At 39.2% G+C, this 23,806-nt stretch overlaps 1 protein-coding gene across 13 annotated transcripts in view; it reads right to left on the reverse strand.

Moving 5' to 3' along the window:
• TNS1 (tensin 1) overlaps positions 1–23,806 on the reverse strand; it is a 374,426-nt gene that overhangs the window by 232,278 nt on the left and 118,342 nt on the right. For 12 of the 13 annotated variants that reach the window (XM_087950347.1, XM_087950343.1, XM_026665513.2 and 9 more), the window contains exon 2: positions 21,957–22,071. In XM_087950347.1, coding sequence (XP_087806473.1) covers positions 21,957–22,071 — 115 coding nt within the window. Of the gene's footprint in view, positions 1–21,956; positions 22,072–23,806 lie in introns of those variants that run through there. The other variant, XM_087950356.1, reaches the window with a different exon arrangement.

Here is a 23,806-nt window from a genome sequence, read left to right on the forward strand (position 1 = left end):
AATGCTCACAGAAAGCTCTGGGCGTCAAGAGTTCTCCCACATACCTCCTCCTGAATGGGAATTGATTGATTGACTTAGTGACAGAATTACAATCCTTGATCAGAAAAAGTATAGAACTCCAAGGACTCAATTAACAGTATGGCTTCAACTTCAGCTAAATTGGGTACCCTAATTTACCGGAGGAGGAAAAGAAATCATCACTTCATTACTTCAGAAAGTCCTATTTAAATAACCAAATATTATTTGTGCTAACCTTTCTAGGCGATGGTCAGACAAAAACAGCAAAAATATTAGGAACATTAGCTGAGTGACAAGGAGGAATCTCTCTAACAACAATGCATAGCATGACAATGCATGGGCATGCACGCACATGCACACAGACACACACACACACACCTCTCATTGTTTGGATTTATGCACATCAAATATGCATTTGATAAAAATCTGCCTTCAGGCAAAGTCAACAGAAGGCCTTGAAGCGGGTGAATTGCACACAATGTCCACAGGAAGAATGCCCTCCCCCAAAATCAGGCAGATACACCTTCTATGGGTAGACTTTCTGCCTGGTTTTCAGAGCTTTCCTTACCCCCACAGGCTGCCTCATTTCATCCATACCTTAAAGGTGGGTCCAGAAACCTTAGGAAAGGCTTTTCAGGAGCCAGAGGGATTCCACACATTCCATTCTACCAGTGCAATGCTGGATGCTACCCCGGTTTGAAGGTGCTGAGCCAACAGTTCAAATAAACAAGTTAAACGTTAAAGAACTAAGTACATTTTGGCCAATCCCTGTTAAAGAGAAAACAAGTTTTGTATTGCAAGTTTCCCTGGCACCCCCACATGCAATATCAACATTGTCAATTCCTGCTACCAGACCTGAATTGGTCTGTACTCAGGGAAGATCAGCAATGAGTGAAATACAGTAAGGTTTTGTCTCATCAAACTTCCTTATGGATTCAGCCTGATAACAATTTTTTCCCCATTCATTTTAAGCCATGAAACTGGGGCATGATTATTAATAACCAATATTTCCTATTTCTGTTTATTTATTTTAACCTAGGGGGCCCCAGGCCATGACCCACTACCAGGAGCGGTTCAGAACTGGGCCGCAGAAATGGCAGGTGAGCGCACACCTGCACCCCCACTTGTGTGAGAAGCGGGCAACACACACTTGCCCATCACTTGCACCAAATTGTCCCCTCTCTCTCTCCCTCCCCACCGGTCCACAAAGCTGGAAAAGTTGGGGAACTCTGCTTTAAGCAAACATTGCTCGAAACATGGCGGCTGAAATTGATTGCATTTTGTAGAAACTTAGCACAGCTAATAAAGGTAGCCCTTGATTTACCACCACAATTGGGATCGACATTTCTGTCGCTAAGCCAGGGGTTGCTACGTAAGTTGTGTCCAATTCTACAACTTTTTTCATGGCTTCAGTTGTTGACTGAATTGTGTAGTTGTTAAGGGACTCCAGCTTCCACGTTAACTTTGCTTGTTGGAAGCTGGCTGGGAAGATGGCAAGTGGTGATCACGTGACCCCAGGACACTGCAACGTCATGAATAGATGCCAGTTACTATACACTCAAATGTTGATCATGCTACAATAGTTGTATGTAAGGTGATGCTGCAATAGTTGTAAGTGAGTATTTGGAACAGTCGCTAAATGAATGGTTGAAAGCCAAGGACTACCTGTATGCAGTGTTGCCCTAGAAGCAATGTCAACAATTCAAATTATTATTTTTCTTCATAGCACTAAGTAAACACACTTGTGGCTATGTTGCATTGTGCTTCTATTTTATCTATCACTATCCAACTTCTGTAAAATAGGAGATCTGGGATGACACACTGACATCCCTGGAGGGGATGTTGCCAAGATTTTATTTATTACCCTTTTTGGTAGGAGAAAGGGAGTTTATAAAATAGGGCATAACACTGTAAAGCAGTATATAAGTTTAAATGGTATTAATTCTACCAGCATCTTCCACAATCCTATTTTATTGCTTCCTTTAAAAAATTGTACTGCCAAAACCTGTTGCCTTTCCATCAAATTCTGATAACACAGTCTAGGATGAGTCTGAGAGACACAAATTGATAGATTGTTCTCTTCTATCCTGAGGGTGCCACTGTATGTCAACCACATGGAAACATTAAAAAGGTATTTTCATCTGAGTTTCATGTGACAAACATCCTTCTAGTTTAAAAAAAAAAAAAAAAAAGATTTACAGAGGTCTGCATCACATAGCTAAATATCCATTACTGTCATTTTGAGAAACCTCCAATAATTGTGGCAAGATTTGATTTTTCCTTTGATGTCCTTTTTAGCAAACACTAAATTTCAGATATTTCCTATTTGATGCCAAATGTCATTATATTTGGTCTCACTGACAATTTTCTACTTCTCTATGAATTAAATAACCACATAGTTGATTCTAATTTCACTGGGGTATGTATGTATGTATGTATGTATGTATGTGTGTGTGTGTGTGTGTGTGTATGTATGTATGTATGTACCAATCAATCAATCTGGCAGTTCTTTAGGCATTGCTTCCAAGTGGTTCAATAATTGATAAATCATATATAGTGAAATCCAAGACCGCCTCTTGTCTGGTGGTTTATAGTCTATAATTCTAGATCACATTTTTAAGGGCATTTATAACATGTATCCCTTTTGTCATTATTAAAAGACACATGGTCCATTTGCCATAAAGGTAATGAATGCCACCCATTCTCTCATTTCTACCTTCTTTAAATGTCCTTATTCATTTTATTCTATTTCTCAAAAGCAAACCCAAGTATTTGTGCAAAGAAAGTAATAACACATCTTTGATTAAATTATCTCAGGGGACTTAATTTTTATTTGCAGCCATCCTATGAAGATTTTCTCCCTGAAGCTTGCATAGCTGTTTGATATTGTGGCATGATAGATAGTGGCTCTGTTTCTGTAAAATATTTAATAGAATCAGAAGAGATGTTATAGGAACACCAAAAAGAGATTAATTATTTAGTCGACTAAATCCTGAGGGGTTAAAATTAATATCCGAAGATCAAGTCCTTCACAAAGCTAAATCAGCCTCATTTACTCAATCTGGTGGGAATACTGTATCTAAATCCAGTCAAATGAACCATTTTCCACACATTACACACTAACAGAATTTTACACCAAGTCTGAGCAGCACAGAACATACCATCCAACATCAATTGGTTGCAGTGCCCAAGCCCTGGCTACTGTTACTTGTCTGCCCATGACAGAATAAGTTAGAAATATCATGAAGCCATCCAGTAGTCTCCTTGCATGAAGACACATGAGACATTAGGCATTTAATAAATAAAATGGATGGGGGCTTTGTGTTCCCAACAGTAATTATTTGGAATGCAGTAAACAGGTCTGAGTGCTGCCAAAAGTGAGGAGTGAGTAAAGAGATTTAACTGAGTTAGTGGCTGACATGGCAAAATGTGCCATGACAACAGGGGAGGAGGAGGAGGAGGAAAAAAATGATTGATATGCAATATTTTATTCTAGAATGAAGACTAAAATGCTTTGACTAAAATGTTTTGAAACTATCTCTCATAAAAGTAAACAGGGTCATACATGGATAATATGTAAATAGAAGGCTACATATCAATGGTGGATGGGAAGTTTTGTTAAAAAAAATCCAGCAAAGGCAATGGCAAAGCATTTTCTTACTCTTATGAAGAAAAATACATAGATTTGCACGTGAAGTCATCAAGAATTGAACTCAACTCAAAGAAGACTTGAGTTGACTCCTGCAGATGTACAGAATTCCTTCCCTCATTGAGATTACTCCATTCCCATGCTAAGGAGCAAAGCCATCTTTGCAAGTACCACATTCCTCTCTGCTTTCTGTCATTATCTCAAAAGGAGGAAAGCATGAGACAAGGCCTTCTTGGTTTGAAAACTCCCTTGAGTGAAACAGGCAGCAGCCAATGTATCCTTGGAGAGGTTAGATTACAAATGAGAAACCAGGCTGTTCTCCCTGCCTCTTTAAGAAAATTGAAATCTGAAGGTTTTGGAGGAAGGAATTCTCCTCCCCCTTCTCTGCACCCTGGAGACCCACAAAAACCCAGAACAGCACAAAAGAGCTAAGCAAAAGCACTTTAGACTTTCTACAGAAAGGAGGGGATACAGCATAGTAAACTCTATTTTAGTGCTATTAGTATAGCTTAAGTTTGTCAGTTAGAATTGAATTCTTACAGATCTAGAATTTTCTATCAAAACCACCCTTCACTTTTAAAGGGAGCCACCTATTAAAATTTCATATACCAACTCTGTTGAATGTTAAAGTTATACATAACACATTTTATGCTGCTAACGTGTTGTGATATTAAATATGTAAAGGGTTTAAAAAATATTTTCAAATTGCCATTTTATATCCCCCCTCTTATTAAAATTTCTGAAAATTGTACTCATATATTTGGGTATTTGGCACTGTTGCCCAAATGCTATAATTCTCTATAGCATATTGCCAGCCTAAGCTTTGCAAGGACCTAGACCAAGACCATTTTGTCCAGAAAAGTCAACTCTAAGCCACAAATTGGGTTGGTTTGGGATTAGCATATTATGCACACTCAAGCATTGTAAATCATAGCATATTGTATATTTACTCATTTCTGGTTTCTTCAATACATTATTATGACCATGCCATGGCTTACTATAGTGATACGTGAATCTTGCCTTGGTCTGGCAAAAACCAGAATGAGGAGCAAATTGTGGAAGGCGGGGGGACGGGGGGGACGACTAATAATTATCATACAGATCCCTTCACCATTCAAAAGTCATCCCACTGAAGTCAATGGGGTTACATATATACTTAAGAGCTTAATTTACAACTAAATCTATAGCTTGATAACCTTTGCCTTATGAACAAGCAAAATAAGACTGGAATAGGAATATAGTTGTGTATTATGTGCCATGTAGAAGCAACATTCAAATTCTTTTTTCCAGATATTCAAAAAAACAGCAATGCTTCAGCAATAGTCTCAGAGGCCATCCATTTGCCAGCTAAAAAAGGCCACAATTGCCAACTTATTGCATTGACAAAAGCTAGACTGCAGTTCTGTTTCCATTGGCTTCGCAGTTAAAACAACAACTACTTGTCCTTAAATGATTTAGTGTTGAGTGATTTTCATGACTTGAAGGGTTGGGTTCCTCATTTTGCTCTGATGAAGCAGCAGCCTAGAATCCCCACCCATTTATGTCTTGGTAATAAATAACATAGATAAGCAAATTTTTGTAATATTTTCTTTTCCTTGAGGAGGGGAGTGGGCTGTTTCTACTAGTAGCATTAGAAAATGCCACTGATATGATATGAGGAGGGTCTGCATTGCTGAATGAATAATTCATTCTTACTTATATGTATGGGATGATTAATTATTCTGAATATGCTTTTGCTTGATCTTAGGATCTATGAATGAGCATTTAACAAAATTGAGTCTCCCTTTGGTTTAACTATCTATATTTTAAACTAACTGCAGTCTTTGTCTCCATCAAAAGAAATTTAAAGGGTCTGCAATGTACATAGTCCAAACTCTATTTCAATTTTTAAAGTACTTCACATGCAATATCACTATATTAACATCATGATGTAATCATAACTGGACATCATATGATAATGGCAATGATTGAAAGTAAGAGAAGAGTAATTATGTTTTATACCTCCTGTGGTTAACAAGTAGATCAAAATAAGCTACATTTTCAGTGAACACTCTGAGATTTATTGACAATGCAGAGTAAACACTTTTTAATAGGGGATGCAGATTTTGGTATTATTAATAAATTAATGATAATGTGCATGGTAGATGAAAGACTTTCAAGAAATTGAAAGTGGAGTGGATCTATGGAAAGCAATAAAGAACCAACACAGGATGGAAGCAATGGAGGAGCTGGCAACTAGGTCTGACGAAAGCTGGGAAGTATGAAAATCATTGAAACTGCACATGGGTACAACAAGATCCAGAGACACTCTGAACAAATAGGGTTATCTGGTGGCTTCTGTTCTTTGTGATTGTGGTGATATGCAGACAACAATACATCTTTGTGTCCCAATCCGTGTACACTTGAGGACCTCATGGCAGTGTAACAGAATGCAATTGTTAGTTTCTGGGCAAGATCTGCTTAATTGGTACCTATTTTAATTGTGCATTTTATATTTTAACTTTTATGTCATATAGTATGCCTTATTTTGTGATGCTTGACATGAATAAACAAAACAATCAAACATGCATGGTGGTAATGTTTCAGTTAAAGGCATCCTTTGTCATTTAATTCCCAACAGAAGGACAATACAGGAGATGGATGGATGGAAGGAAAGAGAGAGAGAGAGAGAGAAAAAAGGGAGGGAAGGAGGGAGGGAGGGAGGGAGGAAGGAAGGAAGGAAGGAAGGAAGGAAGGAAGGAAGAAAGAAAGAAAGAAAGAAAGAAAGAAAGAAAGAAAGAAAGAAAGAAAGAAAGAAAGAAAGAAAGAAAGAAAGAAAGAAAGAAAGAAAGAAAGAAAGAAAGAAAGAAAGATTGTGAGTACATTTAGAATTTTGTTGAAGTCAAGATCACCATTGAAAATGATTGTCGAAGGAGCATGAACAGAAAAGGCAACTATGGAGAAGCCTATAAAATATTTATTTCCCAGAATGGCAAGTTAGTGAGACCCACAATAAAGTTATTTGCTTGAACACCAAGTACCTAGTAGAGTTGGAGGCAAATGGACATTATAACTCATTCCTTTGAATCCTGCACTCCCAGCACATAATCCCCTGGTCGTTTCTCATCCATCTGTAGGAGTCTTGCCCTTCCTTTGGAAGTGTCCTGAACTGTTTCATACAGTAGAGAGGATACTGAACTTATTACAACAGAAATCAATACAGAAAGTTATGAGGCTGCTTAATTCAAAAGGGAAGAAATCTCCTTTCACCTCAGGGCTGAATTCTTTTAGCTTCGGAGGTGGCATTTTAGAGACCACCAGCTGATAAGAATGTCTTTGGAAAATTCTGAATCTGAGTCTGTACGGCTGAATTGGCAGCAGGGTCATGCTTCTGGATTTATTCTGCACTCTGAGACCCACTCCATTCACTTTCTCCCCCACCCCACTCAAACAGCCAAACAGTTTGATTTGCTGCCAGCCAAGCCTTGGGTTGGGTTGGGTCAAGTTCAATCAACCCAGAGTGGTTTACATTGGCGGCTGCAGCCTTTGCCAGAAACAGCATCTGTTACTTTGATACACAAGACAGTCATTGTTCTTAGCAAGGGAAGGTTACAAGAGCAAGGGACTGCTCTACAGGATATGTTACCTTTCCATTTTTAGGCCAAAATCTGTACAGAAAGGGGTGGGGGAGTTCTGGTTGGTCGACTGGCAAGAAGGGGAGCCTTGGATTCTGCTCTCTCTATCCATTTTGTGGTGGGTGGTGGTTTTTTTCTGAGTCAAAGAGAGGGGACAAGGAGCCAGACATGCTTAACTGTACTTAGGACGGGAAGTAAACTATCAATATCTGTCATAATTTGCCTCTCCCAACACCTTTTGATTCCTACCTTTAAATATATTCTTTGTGCTCTTTCGTTTTATCTAAAGCAGTCTCAAGTGTTCATTGCTATGATAAGTTCTATGAGGACTGATCAGTTAACTCAACTCGATGCCATAGCTAAGCTGTGAGTCACCAACCAACATATCCAGCCATAGCTCCAAGCTTTTTTTCACACCACTTTTAGCTGGGTGGATGTTTGTTAAAGGGCTTTTAATTAAAAAACAAATATTTTAAAAGTAAAGTTATCAAGATGCAAAGAAAACACCAACTTCAACTATTCGACAGTGTTTATTTCTACAAATGTTTGTGGACCTTACATAACCAGTACTTTCTCCGTAAAGGCATTCATTAGTCCAGAAAAGTTATGCTGACTTGTAGACAGCATGGGAAGGGGTAAGAGGGAGGCTAAAGAAGTGGAAGAGACTAACTTTAACAGTGGGTCTTGTGACACACCAGAGTTTTATAAGTTTTTTCTTTATAACATCATCCAGCAGTGTGAAGCAGCAGCCAAAAAAGCTAATACAATTCTGGGTTGTATAAACAGAGGCATAGAATCAAGATCACATGAAATATTAGTGCACTTTATAAAGCCCTAGTAAGACCACACCTGGAATATTGCAACCAATTTTGGTTACCATGCTATAAAAAAGATGTTGAGACCTTGAAAAAAAAATCAGAGAAGAGCAACTAAGATGAAGAATGGCTGCAGGATTTAAGTTTGGCTAGTCTGAAGAAAAGAAGAATTAGGAGGGATGTGATAGCAGTATTCCAGGGGGCTGCCACAAAGAAGAGGGGATCAAATTATTCTACAAAGCGCTAGGGGGCAGGATAAGAAACAATGGTTGGAAACTAATCAAAGAGAGAAACAACTTGGAATTAAGGAGAAATTTCCTAACAGTGAGGACAATTAACCAGTGGAATAGTTTGCCTTCAGAAATCATGGGCACTCCATCACTGGAGGTTTTTAAGAAGAAACTAGACAGTCACTTATCTGAGATGGTTTAAGTTCTCCTGCTTGAGCAAGGGGCTGGACTAGAAGACCTCCAAGGTCCCTTCCAGCTCTATTCTATTAATTCATTCAAACAACACCATGTTGCAAGGATATCTAGCATACATTTCCTAAATTCCAAACACAACCCCCCTTGACCCAAATGGAAGTGGAGTATTAACTATACCTTGCTGTTGGACAAGTTAATAATGGATCTGTCATACTGCACACTCTTTAATTTGAATATAGGGTGAATTCTTTATGACTAGTATTTTTACTTTAGAATTAACATTAAAAATACATTTCTTCCAGATAACACTCAGAAAATTATTACTGGATCTTTTCAGTTGCATCTGGAACATTCTGATGTTTTTCAATCACATCAGTTCCCCAGACCTCTGATTTTTGATGTATAAAAAATAATGAAATTATAATGCATGCAGTAAAAAGAAGAAACAGCAATGGCAATGGCAATCTAATCTCACCATTTAAAATGCATGAAAATTTTAGGATGCTTTGATCTCTGAAAAAACTAAATTCTTGGAAAATTGGGGGAGGGAGTTTAAAATGTATTATCACCATTAAAAGTTACATACATTTGTTTTATTTATCAAATTCATAGATTGCCCCTCCTGAATGATTTTCAGTGGCCTATCAAATTAAAGTACACAGAGCATCAACTCAAACATCTATGGTATGATAAAACAATACCACAGCAGTGACAACAGGGACATCCCTATTCACTCAAAACCCCTCTGAAAGAATTCCATTTTGGCTTGATTCAGAAGGTTGATATAAGTGGGGGCCATCTCACTTCCAGAATAATTATATTCTTTCCTTGATATCTAAGCTGCCTAATTTTGGGGATCTCTTCTAGCCCTAAAAATCCACTGAATTGTGAATGTGGCATGATACTCTTTGGGATATGCTTAACATCCATTAGGTTCCATGTTGTGATCAGATGCAATTATGGCACCATCGCTGCAGTGAAGAACACATGTGTGCCAAGAGAGTTGTCCATTTGCTGCAATTTATCACGAGAACCTGAGAATCTTCTTCAAAAACCAAGTGACAGCTCCCCAATTCCTTCAGGGAGCGATAGGGCCAATCTTGTTTTTTATGACTAAGTTATTTCATGAGTTGTTTTGGGAAAAGAAAACAAGGGAAAATACCCCACCCTCTGTGCTGCCTTTAGGTCTCAAAGGAAAGGTGGGGTGTAAATAAGCATAAGTCACATAAATGTAAGACTCTGTGCAGCAGCTACTCTGAGCCCTGCAGGGGCTGTGAAAGACCATGCTGTTTCTGCTGCAGTATTATCATTTGTATATTTCACTCAGAGCAATGTACCCAAAATTCACTCGAGTGAAAGCACATTGGCAGGCTCGGAAACTCAAATAGCTGGAGGATGGCCAAGAAATTATCCACATTCCCAGAAGAGCCAGAATCCTTAAAGCCGGGGAAGAAAACAGGCAAAGAGACACATTATCATTCCTCTTGAATTCCATTTATTCTTGCTTAATTTCCGTGGTTTTCTATAACATTTCTTATTTGTAAAAGGCTTTACTATTCTTATCTAAGAAGGGACAGTAATAACCTCCTGGGAGACGTGGAAAGCATTCTGGAATTGCAAGCATTTGAGAACGTCTCCAGAAACACTTCTATTTGTTAATATTTTACTCAAAATTAAACCCTCATTGCTGATACAGTTCAGTCACTTGTAGTACACCTAATGGCCAAGAAATGTTTGCCAGTAAAGCCAGTTTCTATTAATTCTCCAACAGAACAGGAAGCATCAAGGTCATAGAAGCAAGATATAGGAAGCAGAACAAAGAGGCTGGTTTTGAGTATTTAAGAAGAACTGAGTTCAGATCCCTGATTTGCAGCATCCAGGTTTCCAACTGCAGCATCAAGGGACCAATTGCTTGTGTGAAAGAAATCACTGCAGTTCAAATACAGTAAATTCATGCTAGCTCAGATTAATTCCAGGCTAGCGCAGATTAATTCAGATACTAATCATCTAACTGAAGAGAAAGAAACAGAGGAATAAACATGTTTACCAATGAAACAGCCTTTTAACAGGGCAAAAGTCCACAGCCTGAATTTATGAATAGAACTAAGAGCTCAAGTGATCTCAGGGTTGGAAAACAAGCAACTTAAATGTTACTTTGCAACTCTTTCATGTTGATATGAGGTCATACAATTGAAAGACTGCAAATTTTTAGCTATACTTAATTATTTATCTATAGTCCAACATCCTGCTTCCCACAAGCAAAGGCGTCAATCCAAGGCTTCCAGTCAGACCACCACAATCACAACAGGCTTTGTCAACTCTTACCTTCCTCAGCCCTACCCAGCTCCCAAAATCAACACAAACCAGTAGTTGTTAGCAATTTGCCCCCAGGTTGGAAATTAAACCGTAATGGTACTTAATAATCCTATCTCCCACGAGCCCTTCTCTAAGATGTTTTTCAAGCCCGCTAAGACAATGGCCATCCTTGCATTCCATGGCAATACATTCCAGACATTCAGCTTGGTGTGAAGAGCATTCCAGATGAAGGAGGACACAGCATCTCCTTCTTGCCCCCTACCTTTCCTTTGTAGGGACATTGAGGGCCACTCAAAGGAGAGTCAGAAAAATCTAAACTGCTAGAAAAGAGAAAATGGGGATGCGGGGATGCGGGGAGAGGAAGCAACCCTATCCAGTGCTGTGAAAACAAGGTGTAGTTTAAATTTAAGTATCTGATGGCCTGCCATAAAGAAGTAAAAGTGGCAATTATTTAGTAAGGTCATTGAGCCATGAAGTAGGAGTGCAGGGTCAGGAAATCAGATAAAGGGCTGCACCATGGAAAACTGTCTAAATTTTGCAGTGCTTTCCAATTTGAGAAAATATTGGATGTATTGCTAAATGTCTATGGACCATGGAGATTCTCAATCATCCAGGTCATGGTTGTTCTAAGAAGAAGCTACTTGGATGAAAAGCGAAACATCTTTAAAGAAAAACTAGAAAGTCCAGTTGCCTTTTGAAGAAAAAAAAAAAAAGCACCTTTGGGATATTAGATGTATTCTTACATCACACATTTATCCAGAGTTAACTGAAGAATAATTAGCTCCATTCTTTTGGTTTGATCTGACATACTGCAACCATATTTGAGTCTGAACAATATACTAAGCTAAAATGTGCTGGCTGGTTTTTTGTTTTGCATATTGCTTGAACATAGCCATCTTCATTAGGGATAGACAATACTTTTAGCACAAGAATATAATGACCATGCCATCCAGATGTTGGCTAATTTCAGCAGCTTCAGCCAGTAAGTGGTGATGGATGCCAAGAATATTTTAGACCTGATGGACACAGCTTATAATGGTATTGGACACAGCCTTGGGAGACCAGGTGAAGATATGTTACCTAGGAAATGACCAGATAAGATGAAGCATAGCTCACAATTGTATATTGGGTGGAGCAGGAGGTTCAGGGGGGACCCTCCCTAAATGTATAAAGGATGGAGGGAGAATTCTACTTTCAGACTTTTAAGTTTTTATTAATGCAATGTTACAATAAAGTAGAATTAGCTCATCTGGTTGTTTTTTTCTGTGTGATCTACCTGGTAAGGCTGATGCAGTGAACATGCAGATCAAGGAAATATCTCTTTAAGATAGTACCACCTACTAACACTGGCTGATCCCAGAAGCTAAACAGTTACCCTAAGCACTTGGATAGGGAACTACCTGGTATTCCAGCAGCACTGGCTAATCTAGGAAGTTGTGGTGGGGGGGTGGAGACCCAGAAGAAAACCAGTATAAAGATAAGAAAGGAGAAGCAAGGGGGTAGGTAGCAAGAGTAGTTTGTAAGGCTAAGAATCCAAAACAGAATAGCATGAAACAAACCAAGGCTTCTAAGCAATCAGATGTAAAATTTGAAAATTTGGAAACATTTCAATATTACTGAATTGAAGACAACGACTGCAGCATGAAATTTGCTGCCTCTGCTGTTGATTCCTAACCTGCCTCGTTTGTGTGTAATTCCCAGTCATCTCTAGTCTGCTCTTCTGACTGAAATAAGGTCTCCCCAACATCTGCATCTTCCAGCATCCCACCTTCCTTGCCCTTATGAACAGGTAGACACCCCCCCCCCCCATAAAGATGTAGCTCAACCTCCATTATCAGAAGATAAAAGTATTTGCTAATATTCCTGTTCATTTAGAGATCTCCACAATATTAGGTTGGAGCCCTGAGGGAACTCCTGCATAATGGTGTGATTATCCATAGGCCATCTGCATAATTAGATACCATGTGCAAACACAATGAGAACATCAACAAAACATCTGCTGCCTATACAGCTCCAAACAAGAGAGAAAATGATCAGACCCTTCCACCATCTTTACCTAAAGTATAAAATGATTTATTTTGTGCTTGTTACTTCACCTTTGACTGCCTATATTTCAGCGGGATTGGGGCATGCAAGTTACTATGAAGCCAGCCGCACATTAGATTGCAGAGAACCTTTAATCAGTCTAGATTTCCAAGCAGAGATTGGTGGCTTAATCAGCCTTTAGGCATTCTCTGCCTCTGGGGTTGTTTCCTGCCTAAAGAGAACATAGGAAGCGGGCATTGTTGGAGTTCAATAAGCATTTCCTCCCTTGTCTGAGACATCGGAAACAGAGTTGTGCACCTGACCAGGTCTGATAAAAAGAACTTGGCAGAACATATTGGTTGCCCAGTGACTTCCACCTGATCTGTATCAGCTGTGTCAGAACGACAGCGTGAGCGGCTGGGCCTGCAGTAGGCCATCCCATTCCTTCCGTCACACGTGCTTTATTTGAGTCACATGCAAGATGGGAAGGTAATGACCTCCCTATCCCTTTAGTAACCCTCAGCTCAGGCCTTTACTAAGACTAGAATTACATGGTGGAGTACTTCCCAGTCCTCATCCTTCCAGGAATTATATGTGGTCGGTTCCAGCTGGGAGAGCTACAGAGCATGAAAACAGGGCACACAAAAGGCCATATTTAGTTTAGCTAAGCTGCTCCCTGTCGTGGATACTGATCCTTGTGGGTGGGTTACTAAATTAAAACCTACTTGTTTTGCCCCCTATAGAGCTAATTTAAGGGCTATTTACACATCCATTGTGCTGATAATGAGCCTGAATGGGAGGCTGTTTATTGCGGCCTTTCCCCAATTTAATGCCCTCCAGATGGGTTGAGACTATAACTTGCTAAATTCTCCACCAGCGTAACCTGGCTAACCCAGCTGTCACTGTTAACATTCATCACATTGCTACAAGATGTGATGATGGCTACTAATAGACCTTTAAAAGGGGATTCACATAGGATAAGGCTTTCAATGACTATGATTCTTGATGGCCTTGTACTATTGTCATAGAAGAGAGGCAGCATATCTCTTGGAGGATAACTAGATGATTCTTCTTGGGACTTTTGTTTATAGATAAGGTGTCTACATGCCTTCAACTGAGAGCTGACTGCCTGGATTAGCTGTGGCATGTTTCTTCCAAGGACTAAGAGAGGGACAGACTGAAGTTCACCCAGCTGGCTTCCTGGCTAAGACAAAACTAGAACTTAGACAAGAAGCAAAGGGTGGAAACTAATCAAGGAGGGAAGCAATGTAGAACTACAGAGAAATTTCCTGACAACAATTAATCAGTGGAACAACTTGCCTCCAGAACTTGTGAATGCTCCAACACTGGAAGTTTTTAAAAAGATGTTGGATAACCATTTGTCTGAAGTGGTGTAGAGTTTCCTGCCTAAACAGGGGGTTGGACTAGAAGACCTCCAAGGTCCCTTCCAACTCTATTCTATTCTATTCTATTCTATTCTATTCTATTCTTCTCCCATTTCTAGCCTAATGCCATAACCACTGTACCAAACTGGCTTTCTTCGTGGAGATTATTGTGACAAATATGATACTAAATTTGATGGACTTTTGGTCTGATTCTGTTCTTAAATGGTTTTCTTAATCCAGCTGAACAAGTGTTTTGCACATCGTTTTATTTTTTTAATCTGCTGACCATTTAGAAAGTTCACAAAGTAACAAAAGAAAAAATGGACTCTGCATATAATCTGAATGTGGCAAGGCCTAAATAAAGTTGCAATCTCATCTATTAAGGTCAGCAAATTATAAACCTTACAGGTCAATTCTGTATACAGTTGTACTATGTTCATACTGCTTTTAACTGGATCTTGTTTAAGCATCAGTAGAATCAAAGATAGGATAAGAATTAAGTTTCCAACACAGAACATGAGTTGTTATTAAGGATCAAATTGTGTGTTTGGAACTTTATGAAGTGCAAATGCAGACTAAAAGAATAATTGTTTCTGGTTGGTATGGGTGGCGATTTCACATCTAATGGAAAAAAGTGAGCAGACGGGAACTGTTCATTACAAGCATTTTACCATTAGCATTCCAAACAGGCAATGACATCCTACACAAATTAGGATACGTGCTGAAAACAATGTTTATTTAGAAGGTCTGTGAAACAAGACATAGGCATGTGGTTGATGAAATACAGCAGAGTTCATTCATACCCCCAGTTCTTTTCTAAGGATGTTGCCAGATCTTGAATATTCTGCTGTTTGCTTTGAAATTACACTCAGGAATGAGAATAGGATACAATCTGACCTCAGACTCATTCTACATCCTTGGCCTATTCAGACTCGATTTCTCACAGACATATAACTTTAGTACATCCACAGCAGAAGTTGCATGTGGCCCACAAGTTGACGCCATGCTAAAAAAAAAAAAAAAAGTAAGATGCACATCTATTTTGCTGTGTGTACTGCAACAGGAAATATCAGCTGATTGCAGGATGTTGTATATCTTCTACAAACAGATATAAATCTATTTCACTGTAGAAATTTGTTTCTCTTTCTGGCTTTCCACACATCTGCAGTTTGCACGCCAAGGACAGATAAACTTTTGCTGAAATGATAGGCATTTAAGAAGTTTGGTAAGAGATATAACCACTCAGGTTTGCACGTGAGCTAAAATTCAAACTAGAGTGAAGGCTGAAAAGCAATGAAATGTTAAAAAAAATACTGAAGTGTAAAGATGTGAACAATAGCCATGGCTGTTATTAAACTGCACAGGGCAAAACCCAGATTGGTTCAAATTTCTGGAGAGGCATTAAAAATTTTAGCTGATGGCATGCAAAAGAATAAGTTGGGGGGGTTTGTATTTGAAAATAGTATTATATTCAAAAGTCTTGCCTAATTTTTGTTTAATTCTTTTTATACCTATTTATTTATTTATTTATTTATTATTTATTTATTTATAGCAGCTTATATGATGCCTCTTAGAAGAATTCTTGGGAAAAGACCTTTAATTTTTTGAATGTGAATTTTCTATGAAGTTGGGGGATGCCTTTCTCTTAAGGATTATACAGATTACAAAGTCATTAACTCTTATTCAGAAGACTTTATGTGGCTCACTTTTCCCTCCCATTATGCTAGAAATGTAAACATGAATTATATATGTGTGTGAACTTCTTACTTGATAATGTTTGATAACATTATAGCCAATCAAGCTATTGCAAATAAGTCTTTCCCATTCAATGCACAACCCTAGAGCTTGATAGGTTTGCACTTAATGATCAAATATTTGAAAAATGGATCGACATTTTCCCTGATAGAAGTAAATCCCTAATTTAGAAGTAAATCCCTAATTTAATTTAAACATCCCTTTTTTTGCAGCGTAATTATCCAACTGTACATAATCCCCTGCCCACCTATTGCCAAAAATTTGTTATCCTCCAAAATTTCAGAAAGGAATCAAGTCTATAACCCAAAATTTTTGTTGTCTGCAAGGTGGCAACTATGCCACTCCTTGTCTTTTCAACAATCAAGCAGTGACTATAATTTTGCCCTCTTAACAGCCTGTTTCTTTAATTTGGTGCTTCATGATCAGGGGCTATCTACCTTTGAAACTAAGACTGTTTTCTCACTAGTAATTCATAGTCACCCAACTTTTATCATGATGATCTAAAGCCTGTTTTCAATACTGTCATGTTGTTTTAATGATGGCTGGGGATGTTCTAAAACACTAAAAGTACTCTTTAACATAAGAGTAGGCAAACTGGAGCCTTCCAGATGCTTCAAAAATTTGACTTTTCTTCCCTTTTCTAAATCTATGGATAATCACACTCTACTACTCACAGGACACAAAGCTTATTATCATTTCTCCACAATTAGAGGCTGAGTGTATGTGATATGTGTGTGTGAGTGTGTGTGTGTGTGTGTGTGTGTGTGTGTGTAATTCACAAATTCAGGTTTAGACATTAGAGAATAATAATAGAAATAGAAAACATGAGTTTCTTGGGTATGAGAACCATTTCATTTTCAGTGTCTGATTTACAACTGTGGAAACGCATGCCTCCTCTTTACAGGTAATCCTTGAGCTACACCACAATTGAGCCAGTGATGGGGTTCAATTTTTTTACTACCAGTTCTGTAGGCATGGCTTGGTGGGCGTGGCAGGGAAGGATACTGTAAAATCTCCAGTCAGAGGTGGGATTTGCCGGTTCTCCAAACTACTCAAAATTTCCACCTACCGGTTCTCCAGAACTGGTCAGAACCTGCTGAATACCACCTCTAAATTTATGTTGCTATGAGAACATTTGTTAAGGGAGTTTTGTCCCATTTTACAACTTTCTTTGCCACAGTTGTTAAGTGAATCACTGCAGTTAATAAGTTAGTGACATGCTTGTTAAGTGAATCTGGCTTCCCCATTGACTTTGCTTGTCAGAAGGTCACAAGAAAGGATCATATGACCCCAAGACACTGCAATCGTCGTAAATATGTACCAGTGTCTGCATTTTGATCATGTGACCATAGGGATGCTATAGTGCTTGTAAGCATGAAAAATGGTCATAAGTCACTTTTTTCAGTGCCATTGTAACTTTGAAAGGTCATTAAATGAATTGTTGTAATTCGAGGACTACGTCTATTTTTTTAATTGTAATATATCCTAGGGTTTAACAGCAGTGGGATCCGACCAGTGTAACTACCGGTTCGGTGATTTACGATTTGCGCGCGCATGTGAATCGTCATCAGCTTGCTGCCTGGACAGCTGAGCAGCACTGCGCATGGGTGTGCAGCGGTTGAAAAAGCACTTTTTTCCCGCTTTTTCAACCTCAGCTGTGCCGCGCAAAGTAGTTGAGGTTGAAAAAGCAGGAAATAAAAGACAGGTAAGAGCCTGAGCAGGCGGGTGGGCCAAAACAGCAGCAGACATAGAACTGTTGTTCTTCAGAGCTACCGGTTCTACAGAGCCGGACAGAACAGGTAGAATTCCACTCCTGGTTTACCACATTTTGAATGACCAACAACTCAACTTAGAAACCAACACTAGTGCCATAACAACTCAGCATCTTCTGGGTCCAAAGACTGCTGGCCAAAAAAAGATTACACATCTGCTCTAGTAACAAATCGGGCATCCTTTAAAAAGCCCGATTTGTTACTAGAGCAGATGTGTAATATTTTTTTACATAAACAACACCTATAAACAACACCTATATAAACAAATACTTCATATGACTGTTAAATGTGAATCACATTTTTATAAGCTACTACTTTATATTCTTTCTACATCAGAGATTTCCAAGTTGGGTCTAAATGTTAGACTAACCACATGCAGAAATCCATTTGGTGGCGTTTATGTTCATCTATAATTTCTACCATGTGCTTCTGACATGTTAGATCTTTCGCTACCACCTTCCTCATTTGAGATCATTTAGCAAGTACATTTTCCATTTCAAACTTTTGCATTATATTCACAAAGAGACTAACTCTGAGTTACATCACTTGTCTTGCCAAATAAGTTCGCTGCATGTCTGGATATTATTTTGTACTTGCTTTTCTATGATTATGCTTCATCGGTGCTGTTTTTTTTTTCTTTTTTGCTGCTGATTGTACAAATGGGCAAATTAGTTGAGTTCAGTTCTCATTTTTCCAGTTTTAAAGTTTGTTCTGTGCCATCTCTAACACTAGTTTGTGATTTTATAAAATCAGGCAGAAAAAATGTACAATTTCATTTTTTTAAATGTTCAGTTTAAAAAAATAAAATTTCCCATTTTAAAGTTGCAAATTGCAGCAAGGTGTGGATTAGGGCATATAATTGTAGTTCAATTCAAAATGCAGGCAAAAAATGGATTGGATAAACTTTGTACTGAGGTAACTTGGCTGGATTTTGCTTTTTCATTTCTAGATGTACATTCTGATTCATTCCCATAATTTCTGTTATGATAAAAGCAGATAAATGAGCTGCTAAAATCAATGCAGGGTCAGGTTATTTGTTTTAAAGTATCATCTACTGTCCCATTTTGCTACTTTTGCAGTCAATTATGAACAGTGGGACATGATGAAATCCAACAGTTCTGAAGTAACCAGAATGGGGCAACTTGCATTGGGGAAACAGGTTGCAAGCTATCCACATTTCTGATTAGGTCAACTAATTAGAATGAATTATTCACCACACTGATCATGTCTAGATCTTCCTGGCAAGGGAGAGAAAGATTGAACAAAATACTTTTACTGCTGCAACTGTTAGCCAATTCATCAGCAGTAACTCTACTTCATTCATCCCACATTACTGCACAAAGCAAAGATAAAAATGTGGAAATAGTGGCATCTTGTGGCCAGTTGCAAAACTGATGAAAGTGGCATCTTAATGGCATCTTGAAAATTAAGAACCTGATCACAGAAAAATCTATGGATTACAATTCACTTCCTTAGACTGAGAGCCATATTATCATTGTTATTAATTAATCTGTAAATCTCTAACAGGCTACAAGGTTCCTTCATTTTGTGATCTATTTATTTATTCATGGCTACTTCTGGAAATGTCTTCTATGATTTCAGTCCCCAGCTCTTCAATTGCTTTGTGAATCTATCCTATAATTCACTGCTCTCAATACATGGAGAACCTTAATAAAGTGAAGGAAAGAAGCAGGAATGGGACAAGAGGAAGCAAGCTATGAATGGTGGAAGTGTTATGAAGATAACAATAAGCTGAGATAAGAATAGACTCCCTCCCCTAGTTCCAGTCTACCAGTGGGTAACATTCCCCAATCTCTGCAGAATTACAATGCCATTTGTTTTTAAACCCTGGTTCTGCTATTATTTCAACAGATCAACTTAGCTTTTGGGCACAGAATCATGAAACTGCATGCTTTTGAACTTCCACAAAAGTCCTACAAAAAAGTATTTTGACCATGTACTTGGAAGGCATGGAAGATATCTCAGAAGAACAGGAAATGATCTGGTTTATCTCTGGTTCCCTATTGTCTAAGAATGACTTTTTGTGGCTATAGATGACTATTCAAAGTCATCACTGTAAACCTATCGCATTTAACCACAGGGTAACCCGTGTCTGTGAACATTTAACCAAACTGGAGAACTGGAACGTTATACAAATTGGTAAACCTAGTTGGAAGGGTTATTAGAGAGAATCTGGGTAACCCTCCTCACTCACAGCCGATAGAGGGTTAACTCTCTTGTCCAACTACTGGAACAAAGATTATGCCTGCCATGACCTTGGAAACACAAAGTATTCCAGAAATTCTGACTCTATTGTTATGCAGTGTGGGATGCGATGGCTCAGTGGTTGAGATGCTGAGCTTGTCAATCAAAAAGGTTGGCAGTTCAAGCGGTTCGAATCCCTAGCACCACGTAATGGAGTGAGCTCCCGTTACTTGTCCCAGCTTCTGCCAACCTAGCAGTTCAAAAGCATGTAAAAATGCAAGTAGAAAAATAGGGAACACTTTGGTGGGAAGGTAACAGTGTTCCATACTCCTTCGGCATTTAGTCATGCTGGCCACATAACCACAGAGACGTCTTCGGGCAGTGCTGCCTCTTTGACTAGCACATATGTGCGAGGGGAACCTTTATCTTTATTGCTATGCAAGTGAAGACAGAAAGCTAGAAGAAACAGTTGAGTAGGAATCTCCATTGTTCTTTCCATAGTAGAGCTATTCCAATGAGCCTACCCTGAATTATTCCTCCAGTCTTTATATTTTTTAAAATAAAAAAATGTGATAAGCTTCCCAGTCTCTTTTGTACTGAATGGATGGGAGAAAGGTATTAACGATGGTTATCCTTAGAGTGAGAATCAGATATTGTATGCTACTGACACATAAGTCTTTACTTTGGGGAAGCAGCTGATTCAGTCAATTGTGTTTAATTAATGCAATCAGGGAATTTTACAATGTTCTTTTCTTCCTTATATGAAGAGGGAATAGGGGATGGCCTGGAAGGATAAGAGGAAGAGTCAAAAGCAAGGCCACAATCTGATACAAAGCCTCAATCTGGGCTTGAGTCCAGGCCAAAAACATCACTTGAGAAAACATCTCAGATCAGTCATTCCTTAGTTCACATGAAGATGAAGGGAAGGAGAAGTGGGGAAAGAACTTTCAAACTTTCAAGATTCTATTATTATAACTCTTACAACAAAAATAGTCCTGACCTGGATGGCATTGGTTCCTTAATGTGCCCATCCTTGTAGGCCTGACACTCCCATACATAGGAAAGCAAAAACATTATTTTCATTGCAAGATGGAGGAGAAGGGAGGCTCCACATTACATGCATGCTGCTATATTTTTGGAAAATACCCATGGAGTGAGCAGCCTAACAAACATACCTGCTAGACCTCTAGAACATGTGGATGGGAACAGAAGGACCTGAGAAAAGTCTTACTCTGGATTACATCAGAGGCCATTTAAGCCACCATTCTATTCACACGGTATCTGAGCAAATTATCCATAAGAAGCCCACAAAAGGAATGTTAAGTTCAAATATAAGCTCTTGCATCCATATTTTCAGAAATGTTTAGCCATAATCACTAGCATTCTCTGATTATATTAATCTACACTGGGAAATGGAGACATTTTTCTTTATTTCCATGCCAGGAGTGTTTCTCTGATGGGGGTGGACTAACATTGGCCAATACAATTCTATACAGGTAGTCCTCTACTTACGACCACAATTGAGCCCAACATTTCTGTTGTTGTGAGATATTTGTTAAGTGGCCTTTGCCTGATTTCCTTGCCATCGTTGTTAAGTGAATCACTGCAGTTGATAAGTTAGTAACCCAGTTGTTAAGTGAATCTGGCTTCCCCATTGACTTTAATTGTGAAAAGTTTGCAAAAGCTTATCACATGACCCCGGGACACAGTAATGGTCATAAGTATGAACCATTTGTCCAGCATCTGAATTTTGATCACATGATTATGGGGATGCTACGAAGGTCGTAACTGTGAAAAACGGTCATAAGTCACTTTTTCAGTGCTGTTGTAACTTTGAATGGTCACTAATGAACTGTTGTATGATTAACGTGTTGTACGTACTTTACTTATGACCAACACTGGACCAGAAATTTCAACCTGTAGTTATATTTGGTATGGAAGCTTGAACTTTGCCCTCCCATAGCCACCATCACTCACCTCGGCAGGTACTACCTTCCCGGGTAATCGCCTGACGACATATCCCACATGGTTTTACTTTCTTGAAACTCTTCACTTTGAAAGTGTGGGATGTGGACGCTTCCAGGTCCTGAGGCTGCAGGGAAGAAAGAGAAACAATATTGTCAGTTTAAAAAACAACAAAAAAACTTCGCTTTTAAATCAAGAAATGGATTAAAAATTAAGCCAGAATCAGGAAGGATGTAGACAGATCTCCAGTCGATTCCAGCAGATTCCGGTTCTGTGGGCGTGGCTCGGTGGGCCTGGCAGGGGAAGGATACTCTAAAATCTCCAGTCAGAGGTAGTATTTGCCAGTTCTCCAAACTACTCAAAATGTCCACTACTGGTTCCCCAGAACTGGTCAGAACCTGCCGAATACCCACCTCTAGAGTATTGGGGTTGGGGTGGAAACAAGTTTACCTCTTGAAAGTTATGTTTGTGGCCTTCCGCTCTGATTCTAAAAACGAACATGGACTATACCAGGACTTAGAAAGACTTTGTTCGTCATCTCTGTCTTGTTCAGTCACTATTTCCTATGTGGTTTCTCTTGTGGGAACAATGATTTATTTATTATATTTATAACCTGCTTTTCTTCCAAAAGGCAGAGGACTTACTTTAAGCGTATATACATACATCCGCACTAAAACAATCCTGTAAGGTAGGTTGGCTGAAAGTGGAGCATTGGTCCAAAACTTATCCACAATGGATTTGTTACAGAGGTCCCATCAGTCCCAGTATAATCCTTTAATTATTACATCACACAAGGTCCCAGATTTCTGGTTTTAAAAGAAGTAGATCTGGGGATATCATTGCTAAGAGTCCATCCCATCCATTTGCTGTACTTGAATTCGTTTGCATATGACCCACAACTAATAAACAAGTTTCACACACACACCCCCAAAAAGTGGGTACCATACTTGACTTACAACACTTCCTTAAGTGACCATTCAAAGTTACCGTGTCACTGAAAAAAGTGACTTATGACTGTGTTTCACACTGACAACCATTGCAGCATCCCCGTGATCATGTGATCAAAAATTCAGGTGCTTGGCAACGGGTTCATAATTATGATCTTTGCTGTGTCGCAGGGTTATTTTGTGACTTTCTGACAAGCAAAGTCAATGGGGAAGCCAGATACACTTAACAACGGTGTTACTAACAGTTGCCGTGATCTGCTTCACAACTGTGGCAAGAAAGGTCGTAAAATGGGGCAAAGCTCACTTAACAAATGTTTCACTTAGCAACATAAAGGTGGAGCTCAGTTGTAGTCGTAAGTCGAGGACTACCTGTACTTTGATGAGTAGATAGCCTACATTCGCACAACTAAATGTCAGACAACATCAGAATTTGAATACCTAAGGCAGGGGTGTTAAACTCAAGGCCTGGGGGTGCTTAGATATGGCTCGCGGGACAACCCTGGAAACAGGGAAGGATTGGTCTGTGGTGCCTCTGCCAGTGAAAATGGAGCTTGGGGGGGGCTGCATGTGGCCCTTGAGAGCTCCGTTTTTGCTGGCAGTTGGTTGCAGGAGGCCATTGCAACCAAAAACGGAGCTCGGAAGGCCATTTTTGCTGACAGAGCACTTGGGCCACCACAGGCGCCCCGACACAAGTGAAATTGGGCTGACCACACCCACCCTGGCCACACCCACCCAGCCCCCCCCCCACCGAGGTCAAACACAACTCTGATGCGGCCCTCAATGAAATCGAGTTTGACACCCCTGCTGTAACTGTTCGTTGGTCAAATAAAAGTACTGCCCTAATACAGATACCTCTGATACAGATTTTCAAATTATATTAAGGAAGCATTTCCTTGCTACACCACTAGGTGCCAG

This window comes from Notechis scutatus, chromosome 1 (assembly GCF_049901735.1).
Source record: "Notechis scutatus isolate UNSWTSFEM ecotype Mainland chromosome 1, rNotScu1.2, whole genome shotgun sequence".
Taxonomy (NCBI): Eukaryota; Metazoa; Chordata; class Lepidosauria; order Squamata; family Elapidae; genus Notechis; species Notechis scutatus.